General features: G+C 40.7%; 1 protein-coding gene across 1 annotated transcript in view; it reads left to right on the top strand.

Moving 5' to 3' along the window:
* TNNI3K (TNNI3 interacting kinase) overlaps nt 1-27,196 on the top strand; it is a 164,204-nt gene that overhangs the window by 1,599 nt on the left and 135,409 nt on the right. Inside the window, exons 3-5 of the mRNA XM_073357332.1 lie at nt 12,109-12,194; nt 13,962-14,059; nt 16,730-16,840. Coding sequence (XP_073213433.1) covers nt 12,109-12,194; nt 13,962-14,059; nt 16,730-16,840 — 295 coding nt within the window. The remainder of the gene's footprint in view (nt 1-12,108; nt 12,195-13,961; nt 14,060-16,729; nt 16,841-27,196) is intronic.

The following is a 27,196-nucleotide window of genomic DNA, read 5'->3' as shown; positions in this document are numbered from 1 at the left end:
AGTTCACTGTTCCCGGACAATGGGAGCTGCGGGAAGCGGCGCGGGCTGCAGGGATGTGCTGGCTGCCACTCCCCACAGCTCCCATTGGTGGGGAATGGTGAACCGTTGCCACTGGGAGCTGCGGTAGGCCGTGCAAATGTAAACAAGCTGTCTGGCAGCCTACCAATGGATTACCCTGATGGGCAGCATGTGGCCGCAGGTTGCCTACCACTGATCTAAACCATCCCTGACAGGTGGTTGTCTAGCCTGCTCTTAAAAATCTCCCACGATGGAGATTCCACAACCTCCTGAGGCAATTTATTCCAGTGCTTAACTAACCTGATGGGAAGTTTTTCCTAATGTCCAACCTAAACCACCCTTGTTGCAATTTAAGCCCATTGCTTCTAGTCCTATCCTCAGAAGTTAATGAGAACAATTTTTCTCCCTCTTCCTTGTAACAGCCTTTTATGTACTTGAAATTACAGTAGCCCACAAAATACAGACACATGGAAAAGCGGAGTAAAAGCTGAATCATGTGGGGGTTTTCAAATGCAGGGGCTGAGGCTTTGATTGATAGAACTGTTTTGGGTGGAGGAGGAGGGTAATTGAGCACAAGCTAAAGTGCCACAGGACAAGCTGAAGCAGCTAGAGAAAGCCAAGAAGATGGTAACAGAAGGCTGGTAACATAGTCCAGAGAAAAAGCTTTTTGGGAAGAGATAACCTATGGGAAGGCAGGCTTGGATCAGCGAACAAAGGAACTGTCTCCTGCTGTTTGTGTCCTTCTGTGTTCAGGGAAATAGGACTTTGAAAATAAAACTTACATTAAATAAATACCTACTGCCAATTTGTCCTAACTGAAACAACCTACCAGACCCTGAATTTTCTGCTAGCTATAAGTTAAAAGGGATAACAAATACCATGTGAGCTCAACAAATGGCTTGTGAATGAGTTAATTTGCAGAAGCTATCTAGTAAATAATTTCAAACATCAAATGCACTTGAGGAAAATACTGTGTTCTGTTGCCAGACCATTAACAAATAAAAAAGGCAAAATTGGTCAGCTAACCTATTCATTCTGATTATTCACTCAGTTATGTTAATTACCATTGTTTGAAACCCCAATTTGAAATGCAGATTGTTGATTATATTGGGCTGGATCCTGAAAAATGCTGAGCATTCTGGGTCTGAGCCAACAAAGCACTTAAGCACATGCTCAATTTTAAGTATGTGAGTAACTCCATTGACTTAACTGTAAAGTGTGTATTTAAATGTTTTGCTACAATGCTCAACACTTTGAAGCATTGAGTCCACTGAGCTGCAGTAGAAAGTATATTTTTGTCTCTGCATTAGGTAAAAGAGAAGAAAATAATTTATTATGTGGCTAGCTGGCCACTGGAAGCTGACCACTTTGTCCTGAAACCAAGCGTAGGACCATTAAATGTGTCAGTCAACTTTCTCTTGTTAAGTGGGGAATGCTATTAATTCCCACTGAAGTCAATGAGAATTACTGATACTTAGCACATTGCAGGGCTGGGCCCTCTGTTACTGACATCCGAAAAGTGGACTTTTGACTTTTAATCAGGATTCAAATATCTATCGACAGGTTCAGCTCTCCCATCCACCCTGGGTCACTGGAATTGGTCAGTGTACCCATGTGAATCTAAAATCAGAATCTGGTCTGAAGGCTATAGTTTTTGTCCAAGATTAATAGTAATGGGATAATTATTCTGTGTGGCTCTGTCACCTCTGAGGAGACATTAAACGAGGCTGGTAGGATACACCCACACAAGAGAAAATCTTTTGTTCAGTGAGGAAGAAAAATAATTTTGAGAAACTGGTTAGAGGCCAGGGAGAAGTTGGTTATGAGACTGCTGGAGAAGAAATATGGGGTGGCAAGACTTGTGCACTCTGCTTGTACATTTTTCCTCATAACATACCAGTTGCAGAAGATTTTTGAAAAGACATTGTCTTTCCTGTGCTCAGACTTGGCGGCTGAAAGGAAGGTAAGGCTAAATGCAGTTTCCCCAAAACAACCTCAAAATTATGGTGGGACATATTTGCATCTGTGTACATTTTAAAGGCTGTGTATGGAGTTTCACTTTATGTGACATGCTTTGCAAAGAAACAGCCTCCAAAAGCCAGAAACATGTAGTTTTATGATATAAAATGCGACTTCACAGTTCACACTGTTCATCAGTTCACACTGATGTTCTTGATATTATCACATGTGCCTCTGCTGTCAGTATACCATTGCACAACTTGTTAAAGGGTATGCTTTGGATTGTCACATGCCAAAATTGGTGCTGGTCATGTTTACTATTTGTTTTATGTCAGTATCTAGAGGCCACAACAAAGTTCAGATAGACACTGTGTCAGCCTCTGTGCGAGCACAAGGGGGAAGAAAGTACCTGCCCTGAAGAATTTACTGTCTAAATAATTGAGACAGACAAAGGGAAGGAGAAAAAAAAGTGTTATCATCTCCATTTTGAAGCAGTGGTATTGGGGCACAGGTTGATACAATGACTTGCCCAAGGTCACACCAGCAATCTGTTGCAAAGCTGGCAACTGAACCCAGATCTCCTGAGTGTCAGTGCAGTGCCTTAATCTCAGTCCCACCCTTTTCCGAAGGGTAGCCGATCACAGGAACTTCCTGAAAGGGGGACTTATTTGGTCAGAAGGGGATTCAAAGCACACCCTGGGGAACTCACATTTAGGCTTTGTAACCACAAACTTCAAAATCTAAGACCAATGGAAATGGTTTTATGAATTTTAAAAAAAAAATTACTGTGGAAGCCTTTTCAACACATAAACGTTGCCTTGCAGTGTTTGCAACTAAACCATTGCTGTCAGAATATGAGAAACACAAAGTGTAACTGAGTACAAATTGACTATAAACCAGAGAAACTGAAAATCTATTTTCCTCTTCCATGTTGAGAGAAAAGGAAAATATAAACAAATGGCCTAAGTGGTGAAAAATTAGATTTTTAGTAATATATGAGGTCTTTTTAACAGGGAAAGGAATTTGATCTTTAGAAATATGTGAGTTTTGAACTTGACAGCATCCCCTTCAATGCTACCATTTGTCTTATGTCACTGAACTCTAGAAGGGAGAGTGGGAGACGTGATGTTCCAATAGAATCATATTTGGGTATTTTGAAACTCTTAAAATTCATTCATCAAATGAATCAATCTATCTCTTGATTCATGCACCAAAATGTATTAAAACACAAATTCCAAGCATGGGGGTGGGGGGGAGATATGTTAACAAAAAGGAGTTTTCCCCAAACCTCTGGAGTTTCTTTCCCACAATCACCCCTCAAGGAAAATCTGAATGAATAGATGGGCCTTACATCAGTATCATTAATCATGCTATGCCTGAGCGGACACGTATGGAGCTATAACATATTTGAAGAATGAGATTTTCTTTATAGTGAGCAAAACATTTTGTTTTCCTTAGTAAAAAGTAAGTGGTAAATGAAGAACAGTCATTAAAGAAAAAAATGTGACTGTAATGTATGGAAGAATTATTCCATATCAGAACAGTTTACATTAAGAAAATAGAAACAAGACCAGCAAGCTTCCTGAATGCCTAATACCTGCCATCTAGGTGACAGATGTGGAAACTTAGCCTTGCTAGAAGCTAGTCAAACTAATACATGCAACTTTTCAGAAAGGAGTCTAGCTCTTGGTTTTATCAATAGGCTTTACATATTCATATGTATCAGTTCCACACCCCTTTTTTACTAGAATACCATTCCTCATGGAATGGACCTAAAGACCTGGGTTTGTATAACCTATTCTAAGTTAGTCGCTGGAGCATGTCTGGAATTTCTGTTAGGATGATTTTGTGACAGGAAATGCGGTTTCCACAAGATTGAAATTTTCTTTGGAAAAATCTTCCTTATGATGACATTTTCTGTTGGAAAACTTGAAATGAAATTTTGGGTTGTTTTTACCTGTTCAGAATATTTTGTTTTGTTGAACTGACCCAAAATGTTTCATTTCAAATCAGTTTAATAAAACACCAACTTGTATTTATTTCCCTATTAACAATTGCATTGGAATTCTAGTTTGGGCCCCATTCTCTCCTATGGGCTGAGCTCCTCGGAGGACTATATCTCCCATAATACAATGCGGATTTTCCTTTGGCCAAGCAAGATACATCACAGGAGTAACATGAATCTAGGTTTGTCATGGGACGTATAATCCAGCCAGGGAGCCTGGCTCAGAAGGGACAAGTGGGAGGCATGAGGTTTCTGAACTACAGCTCCCATGAGGCAATGCACCACAATGAGAAAATGCAGTTTAATGCTGAACTGACTTGAAACAAAGCATTTCAAATCACTTCAACAAACCAAACAAGAAACATTTTGATTTGGGGTATGCTGAAATATTTTATTTTGAGCAAAATATTTTGTTTTTGTTGAAAATGTTCGAACAAAATGTTTCAGCGTTTCCAAATAGAAATTGTTTGGAAATCAATTTTTGAAAATGTCAACTTCTCAACCCAATTTGGTATGGAACTGACTGTGGAAATGTTGGAATTCAGCTCTGCTGATGCCAAGCCCACTGTTTCCCCCCCACCCCCCCCAAAAAAAAAAAACTTTGTAAAGATGGAATAATTCATTGCAAAAAGCCACCAGCCATGATGGTGCAAGTTAACGCTTAGCACATCTCTGGTTTAAAGGCTTTTGTCTATACTTAAAATGAATAACTTATTAAAACAGGCCCTGGTTCTGATCTCATTTAACAGTGGTTTTACATTTGTAGGGGGAATTGTATTACATTTAATAGACATCTATGGGACTTATGCACATGTTTAAAGTTAAACATGCTCAAGTGGTTTGCTGAATCAGGATGGATTTAAGCACGTCCAAATTAAGCTTGTATTTTGTGTTCTGATTAACTAAATCCATAGTGACTGATCTTAATCCCACTGAACTCACTGGCAAAAAAATCCTGTTGATATCAATGGGGCATGAATTGTCCACACAGTAGTTTTCAAAGAGATTTAACTACTTAGAATATTTAAAGGAGTAGTAATGAGATGATTTGCCCTATGAGGAGACAGAGAAATGTTAGACAAAAGCCAAAATTTCCAATCAGGGTTATTATTTAATTACCTGTAACTCAAAATCAGATTGTTTCTGGGAAGTTGAAGGAAATTGATCATTCTCCCTTGCTTCAGAAATAAAGGTAGCACTTTCCAGGCCTTCAGGAATTATCCAAGCCAAATTACAGTGGCTGTTTATTGAGGGCTTTATAAGGGGAGATGGGTGTAACTGTAACTATGCAGAGGTTACTGCCTTTCCATAAGATGTCATTAATCATGAGGGGGCAGGAATACCCAGTGTAATTGTCTATTATATTATAAAATATATTGTACATCTTTATTTGCAATACATGAGGCAGCTTTAATTTACTCATTCATTTTATTGTCAATTTTCTAGTTTTATTTTTATTAATGAATTCCCTTTGGGGGCTTTGACATGCTGTTCTGGAAAAGAGATCACTTGAGTTGTACACATGGAGAACAGAGCTTAATGAATCATAAAAATACAAAGACTAACATTTTTAACAAGTATGTTCTGTATTTTTTGCAGAAAAAAGATGCAAGCATCCAGTGTGAATGATGCATTCTATTTTTAATGAGTCAGAATGGCTATTCATCCCTTTTGAGAGATATATTATTAGAAATCTATTCATAATAATTACTTCATTTTAATTAGTCACCTCACCAAGTTGCAAGCACCATAAAATCATTAGGCTATATTAAAACATAGCAAGATATTCCAAAAATGTAGAGGAAAATTAAAAACGAAACTGAACTTCGAATTTCATAATAGATGGTCAGTTATCTGAGAGCTTTATGTGCCATTACTATAGAGAGGGCAAAAAGGAAATTGCATTTCTTTCTTAGGATGGATGTGGCTTATAACTATATTTTAATTGATCACATCAAAACCAGAAACATTTTACTAGAAGTTAATGGAAAGTCTGAATGAGGGTCTAGAAATAGTTCTAAAATGTGTCATTCCAATGCAATAAACTAAACAGAAAAACAGGGCTATTAAATCACACATTTCACTGCTGAACATTGTGGGGTCTATATCCTTGTTGATGCACAAGAGTGAGTAACTCTGATTGACATTAATGGTAGTTTTGGGGAAGGAATTTCTGTGAGAACTCTGTTTTCACAGTACTTCTGCCCTGCCTGGACTCAGGCCATATCCTGGGTCCTCTCACTCCTGCTTTTTCTTACCCTCTTAAGTCCTCGACACCTGCAATATAGAGTCCCACATCTGCATATTTCCTTGAGCTATGAATCCAGAACTAAAAGCAGGGATGTTTTTATTTGTTTGACATTGGAAAGGCAAAACGTGACTACTGAGGTTAAGAGAATGTTCAAGTTGCTTTCAAAAATCACGAAATGCCAGAGTTCAGATTGCACATACCTCCTGAATGCTGACCTCTTCTGCATATGCATTACAATGCAGGCTTAATGAAATGGACATATATTACACACGATTTCTTCCTCACCCTCAGATACCCATGTATAGCATCTTCTATGAATAAGCAATGTTTATATAAAATGTACCCAGCAGCCCATCCTCACACAACTTCCTACATGTTTATGTATAACATAAAGTAATAGCGAAAATTAGCTGACATATAGACAGTAGGCCACCTGAGTTTGACGCTGAATTAGCTTCCTGGTTAACTGTCTCACATTCCCAATTGACCCTAAGGAAGACCATTGATTGAAAAGAATATATTCAGTACATGGGTGCTAGCAATGTTATTAAAAACTTACCTAAGGGTATGTCTATACTACGAAATTAGGTTGATTTCATAGAAGTCGATCTTTAGAAAGTGATTTTATACAGCCAATTTTGTATATCCCCACTAAGTGCATTAAGTTGGCAGAGTGCGTCCTCAATACCTTGGCTAGCATCGACTCACAGAGTGGTGCACTGTGGGTAGCTACCCCACAGTCCCCGCAGTCTCCACTGCCCTTTGGAATTCTGAGTTAAGCTCCCAATGCCTGATAGGGCAAAAACATTGTGGCGGGTGGTTTTGGGTACATGTCGTCAGTCTCCCCTCCCTTCCTCCCTTCCTCCATGAAAGCAACGGCGGACAATCATTTCGCACCTTTTTTCCTGGGTTACCGCTGTAGACGACATAGCACAGCAAGCATGGAGCCCGCTTAGCTCACTGCTGCTGTTGTGAGCATTGTAAACACCTCACGCATTATCCTGCAGTATGTGCAGAACCTGGCTAGGAGCCGCCAGCATAAGGATGATTGTGAGGAGGGCGTGGACACAGACATTCCTGAAAGCATGGGCTGTGGCAATTGGGACATCATGGTGGCAGTGGGGCAGGTTGATACAGTGGAATGCTGATTCTGGGCCCAGCAAACAAGCACAGACTGGTGGGACTGCATAGTGTTGCAGGTATGGGATGAAACTTTCGCATGTGTACTTTGTGAGTTCCTTTCCCTTGCCCTGAAGCACAGGAATACCAAGATGAGAGCTGCCCTGACAGTTGAGATGTGAGTGGCGATAGCCCTGTAGAAGCTTGCAATGCCTGACTGCTACCAGTCAGTCAGGAATCAATCTGGAGAGGGAAAATCTATTGTGGGGGCAGCTGTGATCCAAGTAGCCAATGCAATCATGGACCTTCTGCTAACAAGGGTAGTGACTTTGGGAAATGTGCAGGTCATAGTGGATGGCTTTGCTGCAATCGGATTCCCTAACTGTGGTGGGGCCATAGACGGAACACATATCCCTATCTTGGCACTGGACCACCTTGCCAACTAGTATGTAAACCGCAAGGGGTACTTCTCAATGGTGCTGCAAGCACTGGTGGATCACAAGGGACATTTCACCAACATCAACGTGGGATGACCGGGAAAGGTGCATGACGCTCGCATCTTTAGGAACTCCAGGCTGTTCGAGCAGTTGCAAGAAGGAACTTAATTCCCAGACCAGAAAATTACCATTGGGGATGTTGAAATGCCAATAGTTATCCTTGCGGACCCAGCCTACCCCTTGCTCTCCTGGCTCATGAAGCCGTACACAGGCAGCCTGGACAGTAGTAAGGAGCAGTTCAACTATAGGCTGAGCAAGAGCAGAATGGTGGTAGAATGTGCCTTTGGACACTTGAAAGCTCGCTGGCACTGTTTGCTGACTAGGTTAGACCTCAGTGCAACCAATATTCCCATTGTTATTGCTGCTTGCTCTGCGCTCCATAATATCTGTGAGAGTAAGGGGGTGACGTTTATGGCAGGGTGGGAGTTTGAGGCAAATCACCTGGAGGCTGATTTTGAGCAGTCAGACACCAGTGCGATTAGAAGAGCACAGCTAGGTACACTGTGCATCAGAGAGGCTTTGAAAACCAGTTTCATGACTGGCCAGGCTATGGTATAACAGTTGTGTTTCTCCTTGATGCAAACCCGCCCCCTTTGTTGATTTTAATTCCCTGTAAGCCAACCACCCTCTCCACTTCGATCACTGCTGGCAAAGAAAATAAAGTCACTATTGTTTTGAAACCATGCATTCTTTCTTTATTAATTAAAAAAAAAAGTGAGATAACTGACAAGGTAGCCCCGGTGGGGTAGGGGAGGAGGGAAGGACAAGGCCACATTACTTATTGTAGCCACACTACAAATCAAACTGTTTGAATAACAGCCTTCTGTTGCTTGGGCCGTCCTTTGGAGTGGAGTGGCTGGGTGCCTGGAGCCTCCCCCGCTCCGTTCTTGGGGGTCTGGGTGAGGAGGCTATGGAACTTGGGGAGGAGGGCAGGTGGTTATACAGTGGATGCAGTGCAGTCTGTGCTCTTGTTGCCTTTCTGCAGCTCTACCAGATGCCTGATCATGTCCGTTTGCTCCCCCATTAGCCTCAGCATAGCCTCCTGCCTCTTCTCATTGTGCTCACTTAATGCTTTCTTGGCGTCCCTCACTGAATGCCTCCATGCATTCAGCTGTGCCCTATCAGTGCGGGAGGACTGCATGAGCTCGGACAACATGTCATTGTGAGTGCGTTTTTTTTTTTTCGCCTTCTAATGTGCGATAACCTCAGGGATGGAGATGATAGGGGGAACATAGAAACATTTGCACCTGGGGGGGAGATAAAAAGGGAGAGTAAAATTTAAGATGATACATTTCTGAGAACAAAAGGGAGACTCTTTCACCGTGAATCAAGCAATTCACAGCAGACAGCACATGTGCTTTAGGTACAAGGTCGCATTTTTCCTTTTATATTGAGCGCCTGCCGGTATGATGACACATCACACACGGCTGGGCAACAGAATTCAGTTTCCAGGCAGCCATGGTAAGCCAAAGGGTACGCTTCTTCCGCCTTCATAACACCTGGGAATGGTTTCAAACGTCAGCGCCCTCCTTTCCCATAGCAAGCAATGATGGTTGGGTTTGCCATTTAAAAGGAGAGGCTGTGTTTTTTGGGTGGATGTGCAGCACACCCCTCCCCCTACCCCACCACGTGGCTATTCTCAGGGATGATCATCTCAGGGATGATCCTTTTTAGCCAAGTGCAAACAGCCCAGCATGAACGGGGTTCTTTTACTGTTCCCTTACAAAAATTTCCCTATTTCAACCAGGTGACCATGAATGCTAGAACTCTCCTGAGGCTAACACAGAGAGATATAGACCGAATGTTGCTTGAATGCAACCAAACCCCAGGACCATTCACTGCCATGCTTTGTGCTGCAATGATTCCAGACTACTTGCTACTGGCTTGACGTGGTAAAGTGTCCTACTGTGGAGGACGGAATAAGGCAGCCCTCCCCAGAAACCTTCTGCAAACGCTTTCAGATTACCTCCAGGAGAGCTTCATGGAGATGTCCCTGGAGGATTCCTGCTCCATCCCCAGACACATTAACAGACTTTTCCAGTAGCTGTACTGGCCGCGAATGCATCCCAATTCTTCAGGGCAAATCAAACATTAAACACAATTGCTTTTAAACCCTGTACTATAGTTACAAATAAGCACTCACCAGAGATGCCTTCTCCGGCTTCAGGGTCCGGGAACCCACCTTGGTAGGGTATGGGCTCCAGGGTGATGGAAAGATCCTGGCTGCTGGGGAAAATGGATTCTCTTCTTGCCTGCTGCGCATTCTCCTCCTCCTCTTCCTCATCCACAAAATCCTCCTCCCTGTTGTGTGAGACTCCCCACTTGTAGGTGTCCACGGACAGTGGTGGGATAGTGGTAGGGTCCCCCTCATAATGCCATGCAGCTGATCATAGAAGCGGCATGTATGGGGCTCTGACCTGGAGCAACCGTTTGCCTTCTTTGTCTTTTGGTAGGTTTGCCTGAGCTCCTTAACTTTCACGCAGCACTGCTGTGTGTCCCTCGTATAGCATCTCTCCACCATGCCCTGTGCGATTTTGGCATATATATTAGCATTTCTTCTTTTTGATCGGAGTTCGGCCTGCACAGATTCTTCTCCCCATACAGCAATCAGATCCAGTATCTCCTGTTCGCTCCATGCTGGAGCTCGTTTGCAGTTCTGGGACTGCATGGTCACCTGTGTTGCTGAGCTTGCCACGCTGACCAAACAGGAAATGAAATTCACATTTTCCCAGGGCTTTTCCTGTGTACCTGGCTAGTGCATCGGAGTTGAAAGTGCTGTCCAGAGCGGTCACAGTGGAGCACTCTGGGATAGCTCCCGGAGGCCAATACTGTCAAATTACGTCTGCACTACCCCAAATTCGACCCAGCAAGGTCGATCTTAGCACTACTCCTCTCACTGGGGAGGACTACAGCAGTCGATTTTAAGATACAACAAAAGCCACTTTGTGGTACACTGTCTCTCCTTTTCCAGAATCATTAGCGGTAATATGCCTCACAAACCATATGATGCCTTGAGATACTACAATGTGGGCAATGCAATTCCTCTCCCTCCTTCTCCTCTGCACACCACTGCCTGCTGTGGGTGCTACTTTTGCCAAGAGTATTCACGTTTATCATTAGTATGTGTTATATTTTAAACTCCTTATAGTCAGTAAAAAGGAAAATGTGCCAATGCATTTTGCTCTTCCTGCCAAGAAATGTGTTTCAACAACTACTGGACATACTATAAAACAGGTGTAAGATTTGTAATATGTTTCAGTGTAGTTAGGAGCTAGCATAAAGCTTATTAGCAGATTTAACCTTGTAACACTAAGCTTTGCAGGAAGGACATTTGGCAGGTATGGTAGAAACAAGTCAAACACCTAACTGCATGCCACAAAATTATATTATCCCTTGTATTCTATTTCTTTTGTCTTATGAACTGTAATTTGGCACCCTCAAAAGCCATTGTTGTCATATATATTTACTCCTTTAATAGATCGATTTCCATTGCATTTTAAAATTCAGTGCTCTTCATTCAAAAGTAGAAAGCACTTGTCTGGGTTTTGTGGAATAATATAAATTTTTGTCAGTTTTCAGTGGGAAACACGTTAGAGTTGGAAAATTTTTTGCTCATATGTTCTACAAGTTTCCACCACTCTTATGGGGAAGGCATTGTATCCCCTAGTAGACAGGTAGTTTGTTCCTTTTACTAGGGTCTTAACAGGTATTCATTTGAAAGTGCTTCACTGCCCATCTATATATGTGTCATATGGGGAACAGAAACTATTTTCTGCAAGATCTATACTTGAGTATTCTTTGAAATTAGATTCACTGTCTCTTTCATTCCCCCAGATACCAAGTTGTTGGACTCATTAGAAATGAATACATAGTTTTTCTAATTTTTTCTATCACTTTTATCACCTTGACAGATGGAGTGGAGGGGAAGAAGGAACCTTTCTACTTATAGCAGACTATTTTTTTTCTTAAAAGAAGCTTTCTTCTCCCTTTATTCTTATAATGTAGCTATTTGTATATGTATGTATGGAAATAATGCCAAAATAGAAATATAGCTCAGGAAAAAGTAAGGGTTGGATTCAGGTTTCACTTGCAACAATAGAAATGTAGATTAATCCATTGACGTCAGTGAAGTACCTCTGGATTTACAGTGTTGGGAATAAGTGAATCGACAATGAGATTTCTCTTTTTGAATGTTTCAAATAAAAGAAAATATGCTAAAAGTTGAAAACTGTGATCATCTGTGAAATCTCTTTTTTCAGCTCTGATGAAGCCTTTAGCAAAGTCAATTTAAATTACCGCACGGAAAATGGGCTATCTCTTCTTCATTTATGTTGTATTTGCGGTGGTAAGTATTTATACTTTCATACTCTTTTAGCATGTTATTTACATGGTTAGTGATTTGGTCTATTTAATAGCCCACAGGAACATTATATTTTTTTAACTATTTGCCTTCTTCGCATTGTCCTTGTTGATGCTCTGGTAAGCATTAGCTACAACACTCTAAACTGTAGTGACAAGGTGGAGTGGCTCCAAGTAAACTTTGAGCTCCTTTCTAAATAATTCTTCAATCTAGCAAAAATTCCAATCAACTCTGATGCACAGTTAAGTACAGATGTGCAAATAACTTGAAATGAGTTGTTATATTTATTTTGTCATTAAGAGATAGTATTATTCTATATGAAATATTCACATTATAGACTGGTATGAAGGTTGAATTTTTGATACTCTTTTTCCCACAGAGAGAACATTTAATTTTTTTAATATTGTGAAAATGTTTTACAACATGGTGAATTAAAATAATAACAATTATGATAAAATAAAAATCAGATCTTTTAGCCCAGAATGTTCTTTGATGGGATTCTTGCAGATAGCAAACCAGGAGAACAAGAAAAGTCATGTGAGAGATCATCTGGGTACTCATACTGACAGCAGAATTTTCTACTCTGATCCATATTGTAGATCTCTTGTCCACATTGTGCTCATGTGTTTTGCACTTGTTCCACAATATGCAACAGAGATCAGCATTCAGAATCAAAGAGGATTTTACCCTAAGGCTTCAGTTCCACATGGCACTTAAGCACGTATTTAAATGCTTTGCTGAATCCGGGCCCAGATGTATAATCAGTGAGAACCTGACTATGCACCATTGAAATCAGTGGGAGCTTGCCATTAGCTTCAATGTGTGCAAGACCTAAGAGACCACCAGGATTGTTTTAGGCAGTTGTAGAACAGTCTGTTCCCATTAACGGTTAGATTGTGCCTGATGCTGACTGGTACCATAAGAGGGTGGTGCCCTGCCACATGTTGAGAGTTCATTAAGAAATGGGTTATTGTGTAGTCACAATGTGAGCTAAATTGTGGCAACTCTGAGGGAGAGAGCATCTTCTTCTAGCATAGCTTTGCAGGAGGCAGCCATACTGTGGATCACAGCACTTACGTGAATAAGACAGAGGTGGCAGGAGATGAGAGTGTCTTCATGCTATGGTTCACTAGTATTCCTATAAACTACTATCCCAGTAATAATAAACTGTAAAGGCGCCAGGTAGAGCATCACTTTTGGAAGGATCAATTGACACGGTATGTGTCCAGGAAACCCAACTTGTAAGGCAGGGAGGGAGGGAGCGAGTCTGATGCTGAAACAGGAGTTTTTAGCACCTCAAATATCTCTAAAAAGTCCTCCCTCAAAGATGTGAACGAGATTAGCAAGCAAATAGATGCCCAGTGCCACAAGTGTTCTCGTTAATGGCTAGATTGTGCCTGATGGTGACTGGTACCACAAGGGGATGGTGCCTGCCACATGCTGAAGGCGTCATCACTTCCCTGTCACTTTGGAGTCACTAGCAAAGTCAGGGGATGCTAGAACAGAGAGCAATCCATTCCCTTCCCATTGTACACCCATGCAAAGGCCTCCACAATCTGCCATTTAATTCTAAATCCAAGTAACACTGTTCATTTCAAGGACTATTGCTTGCATTTTGAATACTGCAAATGTGAATAAAAGTGTTGAGATCTGATCTGAGTCACATACTAAGTGTGGAAGCTCTTAGCTGATTGCCTTCATTTGCATGTTCTTTTCTGTAAATGACTTATCTTTCCAATTTTTATTATAAAGGTAACAAATCCCATATTAGAACTCTTATGCTAAAAGGGTTGCGTCCATCCAGGTTAACAAGAAATGGATTTACAGCTCTGCATTTGGCAGCTTACAAGGTAAATTAGAAATGAGAAGTCCGTATGTTTGGTCGTCTGCTCTCTCTAAATTACTAATCCCAATGACAATCTTTACACCTTGCATACCATATATAGGAAAATTACTTATAAACGCTTGCACACATTAAAATACTATGGATTTAGCATCTTTCATGGACACTATTTAATTAAACCTCACAACATGTCTGTGAGTTAGAGAAGTATTGTTAAAAGAAAAGGAGTACTTGTGGCACCTTAGAAACTAACCAATTTATCACGAAAGCTCATGCTCAAATAAATTGATTAGTCTCTAAGGTGCCACAAGTACTCCTTTTCTTTTTGCGAATACAGACTAGCACGGTTGTTACTCTGAAAGAAGTATTGTTATGATTATGGTTACAGAAAGAAAAACATTTTCACAAAAGCTTTGCTGCTTCCCCGCCTTGTTTTTTGTCACAAATTTGTTTCAGCTAAAGTTCCCCAGTCAGCTGTAATGTTTGTTTATTTTATTTTACTTTTTATTTTATCTATTGTTAAGAACTGACATTGTGATTGGTGACGAATGAAGCAGAAAAATAAAGACAACACCTGCCCCGAAGCACTATTGTTATCCCCATTTTACAGACAGAGAAACTTAATGCACAGAGAGAGTAAGTGACTTGCCTGAAGATATACAGTAAATCTATTGGCAGAACTGGAACTGAAAGTTCCTGGCTTAACTTTCTATTTGCTCACCACAAGACAGTCTTTCTTTCCTAATTATTGTAATATGATCAGAGCCGTCCCTTGGGTATGGCGAATCGGGGCAACTGCTCCGGGCCCTGTGCAAATTATTTGCAAACAGATTCCAATATTCTTGAAAGTATTCATTAGATGGGACTAATTTCTGAGTTTCTTTAGTCAATGATGCTTTGTCTGCTCACAATTTTCAATGCATACAGTCAAGTCAATGAAATGTAGGATTATACTGAAAGTTAAGCATATGCGTAAGTGATTTCTTGACTCAGGATCTTAGTTAGTCACCCAAGTCACACAATACTTTTTCTGTGCTCTGACTGGATTCCATGAAGCTAAGCAAACCATTGCAAATTGTGAATTTTGGAATCAAATATACAGTCTGAAATTTCTTTTGCAGGACGTTTGAAATTTTAAGGCTGCAGGATTTACCAACAGTTAACACACCATAGAACCTATTGTATTAAAATAATTATATATGGAAAGCACAGGGAAATATAGGGATCCCAGATACCATGGTGTGGTAAGTGTTGGTAAAGGATGACGTTTTAATGGCACTCCCTGTGTCTGGGCTGTGGCCAGACGACCTTGTGAGTTTTGATGGGATCATGGCGGAGCTAAGTAGGCTGGACCAAGTTATCACTTGGGGAAGGAATTCTCCAAGGACTTCCTAGCGGAAGCCATTTTATTTTCAGGGTTTTTTTCTTCATTAAATTCAGGTTAAAATATCACATCCAGTAATACAGAACCTTCTTCCATAGAATTACAATTTGGCAGGGAGGGTGGTGTTAGGAAATACTGTAGTTCACGATCTCACGTGGAAGCTGATAATTGCTCCAGTAAGCTGAACACACAGATTTTCAACATTAACAAAATGGCATGGGTCAGCAGTTCCATCTCCACTGCATGTTCTGTACGGCTGATTCATTTATGGTCTACACTCATTTTTGTGTACAATACAGGGAGAGCGAGCTGTGGTGGCAGCATGAGCTTGAGCATCTCTTGCTGTTGTGGTCTTATTATTTATGATTTTTTTACTGTAACACTTAGGAGCCCTAGGTATAGACCAGGACCCCATTATGCTAAGCAGATCAACACAGAACAACAACAACAAAAAGCTGGTCCCTGCCCCAAAGAGAGTACAATCTAAATCTAAGACATGAGACAATGGATGGATACAGACAGACAGTGAAGTACAAGGAAACCACGGGACAGTACTAGTCAGCATGGCAGGCAGTGTTGTGTGTGCTCCTATTGGATGCTGAATAGTCATTTGAAGATGTTTGATTTCCAAGCTGACTGATGGCCAGTTACTCAGCTGATGTAAATTACCATAGCTCCATTGGAGTCAGCTGAGGATCTGGCTCAATACAGGAACAAGTCAAGTTTTGCAGTTAGAACAGAGGATTGGGAGTTGTCCTGGCTTCTGTTCATGGTTCTGCCATTGACTCACTGAGTGATCCCAAGCAAGTTACTTCATTTCTCTGTGCATAAGTGTACCCCTTCGTAAATGAGTTCAATAATATCCACCTCAATTGGCTATTGTCCCTCGTAACACATGGTTTGTGAACTGATCTTACAGTCTCAACAAATTATTATTATTATTACTATGATTTCCATTGCCATTGTCATATCTGGCAGGAATATCAGCCATGCTTTAGCCCATTATGTTGTCAACAAGGAGACTCATCCAAAATACCAAGCTGGTAGATCTGGTATTCAGCACACTGTCCTGTGTATTTGTGGGATTTCCTTCTTAGATCCTGAGAAGTCCTAATGTGCCCTTCTTCTGGGTTTGACACTCTAATGGTTCTGATATTTAAAATAGTCCATACGACCATTTAAAAATGGTTCTGAGGCTAAGTGATATTTAAATATCTCATAAAATCAGGGAGAGACACAGCTTTAGAGATGTCTATTGCCCTAACAAAAACATTTGAAATGTGTGCGTTGTAGGACAGTGCAGAACTTGTGACAGCCCTGCTGCATGGTGGAGCTGACATTCAGCAAGTCGGATACGGAGCTCTTACGGCGCTTCATATTGCTACAATAGCTGGTCATCATGAGGTACGTTTTTGCTCTTCTGCACAGGAAATGATGAGAGTGAATGGCCTGATTAATTGGCTCATTTATCTTTTAGCGTGTTACTGCTTAAAACACAGACAAAACAGCACATCAATAACTCAGTAAATCCGAGCTTCATTTACTGGCACTTCATAACCCCTTGGAGAGGCTATTAGGATTTTAAAAGTTTCTCTTGGTTTGGGTATACATAGAATACACATGAGTAAATGTACCAGGCATATTCATACATCTCCTGCTCTTTGTATAAAATGTTTTTAAAGTCTTGTTAGGAACCAGTGCTATTCCTTTATTAATATCAAAGAATTTAACAAAAGATTTGTGGTGACATGAATGAATATGAGTACCCTTGATGGGATCATTGCTTCCTCCCCAGATTTGTGTATGGAAGGGAAGCTCTGTTCCAGTGTGGAAGTGAGGGCTCTGTTGCACTGTCTCATCTCCTTCTCCAGATCCTGTAGATTATGCTTCACAAGCTAAATGCACATTCTGCACTCAGGGAGGGGGCACAGATTTCTGTATTACCTTCTCCGTGAGTTCCGTCTGGGGATCCCAGGAGCAGCTGCAGTCAGGGGAAGTCCCTAGTATGTGGATTCAACAGAGCCATCCAGCTGTTGAGGTACAGCATCGGCCATTGTTTTCTATGGACTCCTGGGGTTCCACCAAGCTTGGGCGTGAGCCCTATGGCTCTCCCTTCCTGACAGAATGATCTGGAGGAATTCAGTGAGGGGATCCTTGAAAGGATTTCTTCCTCCAGAACCTGCTCCTGAGGTGTGGCGGGGGGGGGGGGGGAGGGAAGGTGAGAGGAGTTCCATTGGAGGCTGCAGTCCGGCCCCTCCTTATCTAAACATGCTTTTAGTCATGAACCTGTTAGTCTATCACTTTCCAGCCTCAATTCAATCGCTTCTCATATCATCTCCTTTGCGTTGCCCTGGAAACAATTAACTCAATTTAATTTATTTATTTTTAAAATATATTTCTTGAAGTGTTTAATATTATGTGTGCAGAATTACTTTTGTAATGAAAGATTCACAATTGCAAACATAATCATAAATGCACAATTATTTGTGTTCTCAATTCTGCTGCTTAAGTTGAAATTACTGACTTTTACAAAACAACAAAACTAGGCTAACTTATGGAAACACACACTTCAGATTTCCTAAAATAGGGCTGGTAGGCAAGGAATGCAGGATAACAAGAAGAAGTTACAAAGAAGGTAATATAGAGCACATTGGTGACTATATTCACAGTTGTGTAATCAGTTGTGCAGTCACAGTCACCTCATTTGCATTCAAAAATATCCACTTGTTGGTGTCAATACAGGAATTATCTGTGTAACTGGAGGCTTCTGCAAACAACTGTGTGGTGCAGTTAAGAAAGCATGTTGAAACTTTGACCCATATTATATTAGGGTGGTATTTCTCAACCTTCTTACATACCAGGGTTCCTCCCTGATCTACCTAGGCCCCATTCACAGTTTATGTGAAGGACCAGAGGTTGAGACTGCCCTGGGGAAAACACTTGCTTTAGGGAATGGAATTTCTTTCTAAACCTGATATTTTTAAAAGACTTTTATTAGAAAGCAACTTAGACTTCAGTTCAGCTCCTAGTAGGGAAGTGTCAACACCTCCAGAACTATCACCCTGGTTTGTACTAATTGGCACCTTTGTTGGCATGCTCAGCAGAGAGGATGAAGACTGAATGAGCACAGGGTCCATCTAGGTTCACGCTGAAGCACACTGGGGCAATGGGAGTAGGGGAGGAGGGAAATGTAGGTGTTCTGCAGATAATGAGAGATTTTTTACTTCAATCCAGTCCTTTTTAAACTATTAAATTCAGAAAAAAAACATAGACCTAAATAACTAACACTCCTCTAATGGAGGGGGAAAATAGTTCTGTGAAAGTACTTATTGTAAAGCAACATTCATGATCTAACTGAAACCACGGAAAACAAGGGGGTTCAGAGGTAAGATTCAAACTCTGTCATTCATCCTGCACTGCAAACATCACCAAAATTGACAGTGCTGCCACTTGGAGAGTGTAACAGACCTGCTAGTCCCACAAGCTTTGAACTTGCAGAAGCAACAAAGCTGAGATTATACTTTCATGTGGCTGCCATCTTGGGATCACTCCACTTGTGAACTTTTGAAACATTCCTGTTTACACTGGAGGCACAGCCAGCTTCAATATGTCTTTACTATCAAACCAAAGGTCTATCTCCTTTTGAAATCAAGGGGAGCTTAATGCTTAACCTGCTTACGAGCATTTTCAAAGGTATTTAAGTACCTAGCTGCATCTTTAGGCCCCTAAATGCCTTTGAATATTTGGCACCATGTCTAACTCTGTGTATATGCACTGCTTAGCACAATGAGGCCTTGATTCTATCTTGCATCTCTGGGCGCTAACATAATATAAATAATAACTACAGCAGTCTTGTCCCAGGGAGGTTCAAGCCAGCCTGAGCAATCTGCACTTCCACAGCATTCCCACTGGGAGTGGAAATTCTGTGCTCTGTTAAACTCTGTACAGATTCACACTTTGACCGTACTCCATAGTAACCCTACTGGCAAAGGATGCCTAGTGGAGGGGCTGAATCACCATATCCCAGCCGCTTCCCTATATCACCAGCGTCACTCACATTTTAAACTGTGCTGGCTGCCTAATCCCCCACGCCTCACATCTTGGTGTGGGGAGAGGAGGATGAGGGTGCAGTGTGCTGTTTCATCCCTCCACCTGGCCAGACTTTCTGCCATTGGGGATCTTCCCCCAGGGTCTGGGCCAGGAGAAGCCAGTGCAGTCTTTGGCTGATTCTCGCCTCACGTTTGTATCCTCTAAATACTTAGAAGCGGTGAATACAAAAGACACCAAAATGAGAGTAACTCAAAATATTACTTTTGCATTGATTGATTGGGAGCTAGAGATAGAAGCCATAAAGACAAGTCACACAAAAGCCTGGCATTACCTCTGAAATCTGTGCAGATGTGACAAAGTGAGAAAAGGATAAAGCACTGTACAGTTAGTCACACACAAAAACTCAATTAAAAAGCTGTTATTCTTCAATGTTTCGGTCAGCAACTCCAACCGTTATCAAGGGACAAATCAATTTGCAGCATCTGTAGGCAACTGTTTAAGTCTGTGGATGGAGAAGCATGCTAATAGAGCAGACTAACAATAAATACTTTATTTTGAAGGTTGGCTTTTCAAGGAATAGGTTTTGCTGGTGGTTTTGGTGTTTGTTTTTTAGCATTACATTCTTAAACTCATGAGACATCATGTCATTCCCTTCATTAGTCAAGTATATTCCTGGGTCTTGTTGTTTACTCATTAGAAATACTTCCTAGCATATCCTGTCTCAAAAAAGAAGTTACTGTTTACAATGTAAAAAATATACTGTTTACAATGTAAAAAATATATATCCAGTCATTCTGTGCAAGAATTATAATAGGCAAGTTAGCAACACTCTTATTAGTTTTATGATCCTTTCATCTTCTCTGAAATGTACTTTGTGTTTTGTGTGTGGACTCTGTGTTACCTGGTAATGATCTTATGTACAGAGTGATATTTTGCCTTGCTGGGGGCATGGCATTAAGGAAATTGTCTGTATTCTTTAACAGAGCCCCAAGTATCTAAGGTACAATCTGTAGTATATATTCTTTATAAAACAGTGTCTGTCTTTTCAAAAGTACCATGTATATAAAGTAAGGCCTTCTGATCATATTATCTTATTGATTGTGTTGTCTTCCTCATTATGCTGGACGCTCATTAGATTGGGTTATTTACTGGAGTCATTTTAATAGCTCATTATTTCTCATTATAGCTCATCCTGACCTTGGTAACAATTTAAACTGTTTTTGGTGGTCATGCCCTAGTCATTATTTGACAATATTGGGAAACTAGTCACAGTTTGGCAGTGTTCATATTGACTGGGAGCAGGGACTGAGATCCATAGATAGAGCTGTCCGTGGAATCTTGCACAGCATTTACCTGCACTATGCCTGGTTCTATCCAATATTTTAATCTACACTAAATTCACTGATGATAATAATAAACAGAAAATGAATACTATGCAATAATTATGGCAAAGTTTGAAAAAAACCCTCTATTTTAATAAGCATTGTGAAATCTTGAGAAATATTCCACACATCTATGCAGATGTCTCATCCCAGAACTCTTACTTTCTCAAGAAGAGGCATAATTAAGGGAGATATCCACAGTGAAATTTTGAATAAAATTACTCATGATGGACATGATCCCACATAGGCGCACTAATGAAGGTAGTATTATCCTGGTGGGCTAAGTGGGTAGATTACATTCACTGAAAATTCAAAAGGTTGTTCTGATCATCTGGTCATCTGTTTAGAAGTTCTAAGAAGCTGTGTAGTGTTTCCCTAGAAAACATATATATTACACCTCAAACACTTATGTGAACTCTGACACCACCAGCGTAAAGAATGAATGTTTCTTCCAAACTCAGGTTTCCTAGTCTATGTCTACACTAGCAACTAGGTTTCCTAGTCTATGTCTACACTACATTAACACTACACTGTCCTAATGCAGCTGTGCCACTGTAAGATCTCTCTATGCCGATGGGAAGGAACTCTACGATTAACATAATTAAACCACCCCCAATAAGTAATGGTAGCTATGTTGGGGGGAGAAGCTTATCTGCCAACATAGCATTGTGCACACTACCGCTCATGCTGGTGAAACTTATATCACCAAGGGGTGTTTTATCTATTTTGTTACAACGTAAATATCAGCACCTGTCAATCTTTTGGGTGCAATAAGTAAGAAAGAAGTGGCAGATTCATCTCTGATCCACCTTTAATAAAAATCTTTTAGCTATACAAAAAGTGGTGTGACAGTTGCAAAAGATTATCTGATGTTACAGTTGTGACATGGTCAGGCCAGATGGCTACAGGAAAATGATCGTATTGGGATCCGGCTTCGCCTACCCACTACTAAAGGATCCCCTGCAACCTAAGGGGGGATCCACAGGACCTGGAAACCAAATGAGTATGGGGGACAACTAATGAAATAACAAGGACAGGAGTGTGGTCAAAGGGTCAAACGAAGGAAACCAGATGGGGACACCGAGCAGAGAACACCAGACAATGCCCATTGCTCCTCAAAGGCATCCAGGGAGTCAGTGGATGCTGCCCAGAGGAACTCTGCCTGGATACGTGAACGGACGGAGGATTGGAAATAGGCCCCACAGTCACAGGAGACTCCATCGGCCAACCTCCTCACTCTGGTTATATAGATGGCCATTTTAGCCAGGGCCAGGAGGAGGTTGACCAGGAGGTCCTGTGACTTTGTGGGGCCACGGATAGGGAGTGCATAAATAAGAAGGTGAGGGAAAAAGTGCAACCTAAAACATAACAAAATGTTCGTGAGGAGCCAGAATAGGGACTGCAGCCTGGCACACTCCAAGTATATGTGTGCCAGGGTTGCCCTCACATCGCAAAAGGGGCAGATGTCTGGGATAGGGGTAAACCATGCCAAGTACACGCCCGTGCTCATGGCTCCATGAAGGAGCCACCAACTGATATCCCCGGCGGGCCTCGGGACCAAGGTGGAGTATAGGCTGGCTCACCGGGGCTCCTCACCCTCCAGAGGTGGCAGGAGGTCCCACCATTTTGTATTGCGGCAGGATGCAAGGGTGAGGACGTGAAGGGTGTGGAGCACGAGCGTGTATAGATGTTTCCTTGGCGCCGTCTGGAAGCAGACCGGCTGCAGCTCGTGCAGCGCTACAGGAGAGTGATAGAAGGCAGATATATTAGCTCCAGGTTAAGTAGGTCCCTTTTCCCTGGGTAAGGTAACAGGGAAGGTTCCAGAACAATCAGGAACTTTTTGGAAAAAATTAAGGCAGACAGGCTGATTAGAACACCTGCAGCCAATCAAGAAGCTGCTAGAATCAATTAAGACAGGCAGGCTAATCAGGACACCTGGGTTTAAAAAGGAGCTCACTTCAGTTTGTGGTGTGCGTGCGAGCAGCTGGGAGCAAGAGGCTCAAGAAGCTGAGAGTAAGAAGGCATACTACTGGAAGACTGAGAAGTACAAGCATATCAGACATCAGGAGGAAGGTCCTGTGGTGAGAATAAAGAAGGTGTTGGGAGGAGGCCATGGGGAAGTAGCTCAGGGAACTGTAGCTGTCACGTAGCTGTTACAAGAGCTACTGTAGACAGCTGCAATCCACAGGGCCCTGGGCTGGAACCCGGAGTAGAGGGCGGGCCCGGGTTCCCCCCATCCCTCCATCCCCCCAACTCGCTACTTGATACCAAAGGAATTGACCTGGACTGTGGGTTCCACCAGAGGGGAAGGTCTCTGGCCTGTTCCGCAATCTGCTAGTTGGATCAGCAGAGACTGCGGGGATTGTTCTTCTTTCTTTTCCCCATGCTGGCCAGTGATGAGGATAACTGAGTGAATGGCAGATTTGAGCCATGAAAGTGGCCAAACTGAGGGCTGCCGTGAACCTCTGAGTCGAGCAAGTCCGCCAATAAGCGCAGGACCCACCAAGGCAGAGGAGGAACTTTGTTACACAGTGTACTACTCAGTTTGATATAAAATATGACCTAACTATACTTTCTGAAAGACATAGGAGGTAGGAAAAGACATACTGACAGACATGTCAAAAGAAATGTGAAGTAAAGTGAAGGAGGCCCTGAAATCTTGTGTGCTGTCTTCTAGTCATGTACCAAATTGCTAGAGAAGAGCCTGAACAACAAGCCAAGATTTGAACACTCACATTTGGATCCAAACTTGTGGCTGGCATCTGTCCTAATAGGCTGAATCATCTCCTTACCTCAAATCTGGAAACCTGGGAAAATCAGATCCAGCCATGAATTCTGTGGCTTTTGCCCATTTCTGTAAATGACCTGCCTCTAGGTAGAAGTGAGGACGATTTATTCACAGACTGGAGACTATGAAAAGTACTTTGCCATTCCAGATAATTTCTAAATAAAACTAGAAAAGTCATTGTTTCCCTGAATACTTTTAAAGGTTTTGTTTCAGTTCAATGTGTTTCAACATGCTGATTATCTCTCTGGCATGTAGACTGAATGCACTGATGTTTGGAAATTCCAGTCCAGGTATCCCTAATTTTGGAGTAAGTGCAGTCTTTCATTACCAGCATCATGTATACAAGTGCTGAGCAGCCAGTTCAAGCTCAAGGAAAATAATAAGTATGATGGAACCTATATGAAGAATCTGCATTTGTCAAACAGAAACAAGAGCTGGTTTGAACCAACCAGACCTTGTAATTCTTTAGGGTTTTTTTGCTTGGGAGATCTACAAAAGTACAGGACATGAAGAGAGAACAATTTGTCAATGTGTTTTAAAAGATAGAGTGAGAGCAGATCAGAAGTTACAGAAAGGCAATATAAAAATTAGATTTCAGAGTAGCAGCCGTGTTAGTCTGTATTCGCAAAAAGAATAGGAGTACTTGTGGCACCTTAGAGACTAACCAATTTATTTGAGCATATGCTTTTGTGAGCTACAGCCACAAGTACTCCTTTTCTTTTTATAAAAGTTAGAATCACTCATTGGTGAAGAAATATTTATATATTAAATATAAATAATGGGAGCCTGATTGTCATTTATACTAAAACCGTTTATACCACTCTGGCATTGTAAAGATGGCTTAAAACTCGTATACATGTAATTTATGCAAACTTCCAAAATGGTGTAAAGGAGTCCTAATATTAATGAGATACACAGAGGGTGATATCTTGACCCCATTGAAATCAATGGTAAAATGTCCAATTACTTCAAAGTGGCCAGGATTTCTCCCTTCATATTTTACAACATGAAAAGCCACATTTTCAATCTGGCCTATGAATATGGGCAGAAAAGTATTGCATTCACAAATCCCACATTTGCACAAATCAGATAATTTAATACTTAACGACATGTGTGGATGTTGTTGCATAAAATCTTTATGAACAAATATTGAAGCTGGGCTATAGATTTAAGCACATAATGTTGATTGGTTTCTTTATATTGCTTGCTGAAAAATACTGTATATTGAGTACAAAATCATTCTTCCTGCAAATACAAATTTTGTCATTATTTCCCCTTTACTAAAGCAGAATTATTTGCGGAGAGAAATGAATCAGCTACACTAATACATTTTGATTTCTGGATAACGAGACAGATTAATTTACATCTTGCAGGTTCTTAGCTTTCCAGAATAGATCTTTCACATACAACTTGGAGTTCTTTATTATTTAATTATTGTTAGTTGACTAAAGGAAACAAAAAATCATTGATCCAATTATACATTTTTCAATATATCTGTATGAGGATGGGATATCTAACTTACTTTTTCTCTATTTTTTTAAACAGATAAATTGCAGTATGTGCTAGCAGAAAAGAATTTTTAAATTAGAGTCCATATTTTGAAATTCTGGCCCTCCAAACCTCCATTCTTCTCCTCATTTCTATCATTTCCCAAGTTTACTTCTGCCAGTGCTTTTTTCCCCTAGAAAAGTATATGAATAAGGCACCAATCTTGCAATATACTCCTCATGACAGAGTTCATTACAGGATCAATGGGTTAAGAATAAGCCTGTGGGGGTGATTTTGCATAATGCTGTATTTTCTGTAGCTCAACAGAAAAATGTTCAAATGTAAATAATACATATGAGATGCACAAGAGCATAAAGTAAATATGTGCTTCAGATCAGATCATTAAAATGAAGAACAATGAGCAGAAAATACAAAATACCTTGTTTTATTTTACTTTTTCAAGTTGCTTTTTTAAAACTTTTGGGCCTGATCCTGTGAGTGACAGAACACCTCCTACAATGTGCAGAGTGCCCCCAATGGAAACTGAAGTCAATGAAAACTGAGGATGCTCAGCTCCTTGCAAGGATAAAGCCCCTAATTTGATGAGGAATCATTTTTTGTGAGCAATTTAGAAAAGACCCATTGTTTTCTCTGTTAGTAATGATCAGATCTTCGCCAGAAACGTCCCCTACGGAGAGTTGTACTCCATATACTTCATTTGGTTCTGCTGGTTTGGAACCTGAAGATTTATAGTTCAGATTCTGCTTTTTTCTTTCCCTTTTTTATAGAACTTTGAAATTGTCATTCTGCTGAGAATCTCTTCTGCTAGGTTAAATAGCTTACTTTGCACAGAATTTCATTAATATTCATGGAAATTGGAACTGTAAAAAAAACTGTAAAAAGTGCAGTGAAATGTAAGTCAGAGAGGGAAAATATATTTTTGACATTTCCTCCATTTCAATAAAATAAGGGGAAATTATTTATTCAGTTAAATAAATAAAAGAAACATACACACCAGCCTATTATATATATCATTTGACTTTTCCATTTCTTGAGGAAAGATGCTCATTATATTTCAGAGCCAGACAAAGAGCAACTGGAGCTTCTAGCTTTGATTCTCAGTTCTGCTGCAGGGCCAGTTTGTGACCTTGGCACAATCTCCACACCTCCTGAAACCACGATAGTAATCACCTCTATAAAACTGGGAGATTGAAGGACACTGCTGTAAATGAGATGTTCCAACTCAGCTGAGCCAGCTTGGTACATAAATATTTCATCTTCTCTGTGATTTTGTGTCATATTTGTTTACTTTAGCAAAACTAGTTTGTTGGTTTGTTTTATCGTTTAGTGGATGTTTTCAGAGCATGATCCCTGGACTGGAGTCCTCAGTGAGAAGTGTACAAAATTAGAGAAAAATAAGAGATGCTGGAAACCAAATTAGATACCCAGATTAGTTTAAAAAAATGGTTCCTAAGCCTGGTGTTTTAAAAACTTTAAATGTTTCCAGCCCAGAGAGGTCACTGCTGAATTAATAATACATTTTTAATATGCTCTGATGTGCTATCCAATATTTCCACACTGAAACACTAATATTGTTGCAGATTTCATTTTATAAATTAACATTGGCATTTGCAGATGGAGAGGTTTGTGAACTGAGCTGAGATTCCAGTTGGGATAGAGGAATGTTATTTCATTTTGCCACAGGTACCCCTGACACTCTAAAGAGTGAATGCATTTGTTTTCTTGCAACAATGACTTGTTGGTAAACAAGGAGTTTGTCTTATAAGGACAACTTTCAAAGAATAAAATATAGATTTTCACATGTAAATCCTATTTTACAATGGAATATTTTTCATCTCTAGCTTTCACTTGAATGAGCTTTATTACTAGTTTTGGGTGAACCTCAAACAACTTGAGAAACCTTGGAAAGTTTACGTATTTATTTGAAACTTATCTGAATATTTCAAAGTCCTCATTTTCCTTTATCTTTCTCACCATTCCACACTAATGCTTCTAACTTCTACAGTTACATATTTTTCCCTTCCTAACTCT

The sequence above is a fragment of the Lepidochelys kempii genome, chromosome 8 (genome assembly GCF_965140265.1).
Source record: "Lepidochelys kempii isolate rLepKem1 chromosome 8, rLepKem1.hap2, whole genome shotgun sequence".
Classification (NCBI taxonomy): domain Eukaryota; kingdom Metazoa; phylum Chordata; order Testudines; family Cheloniidae; genus Lepidochelys; species Lepidochelys kempii.
The sequence above is the reverse complement of the archived record's forward strand: the minus strand, read 5'-3'. Positions and strand labels throughout refer to the sequence as shown.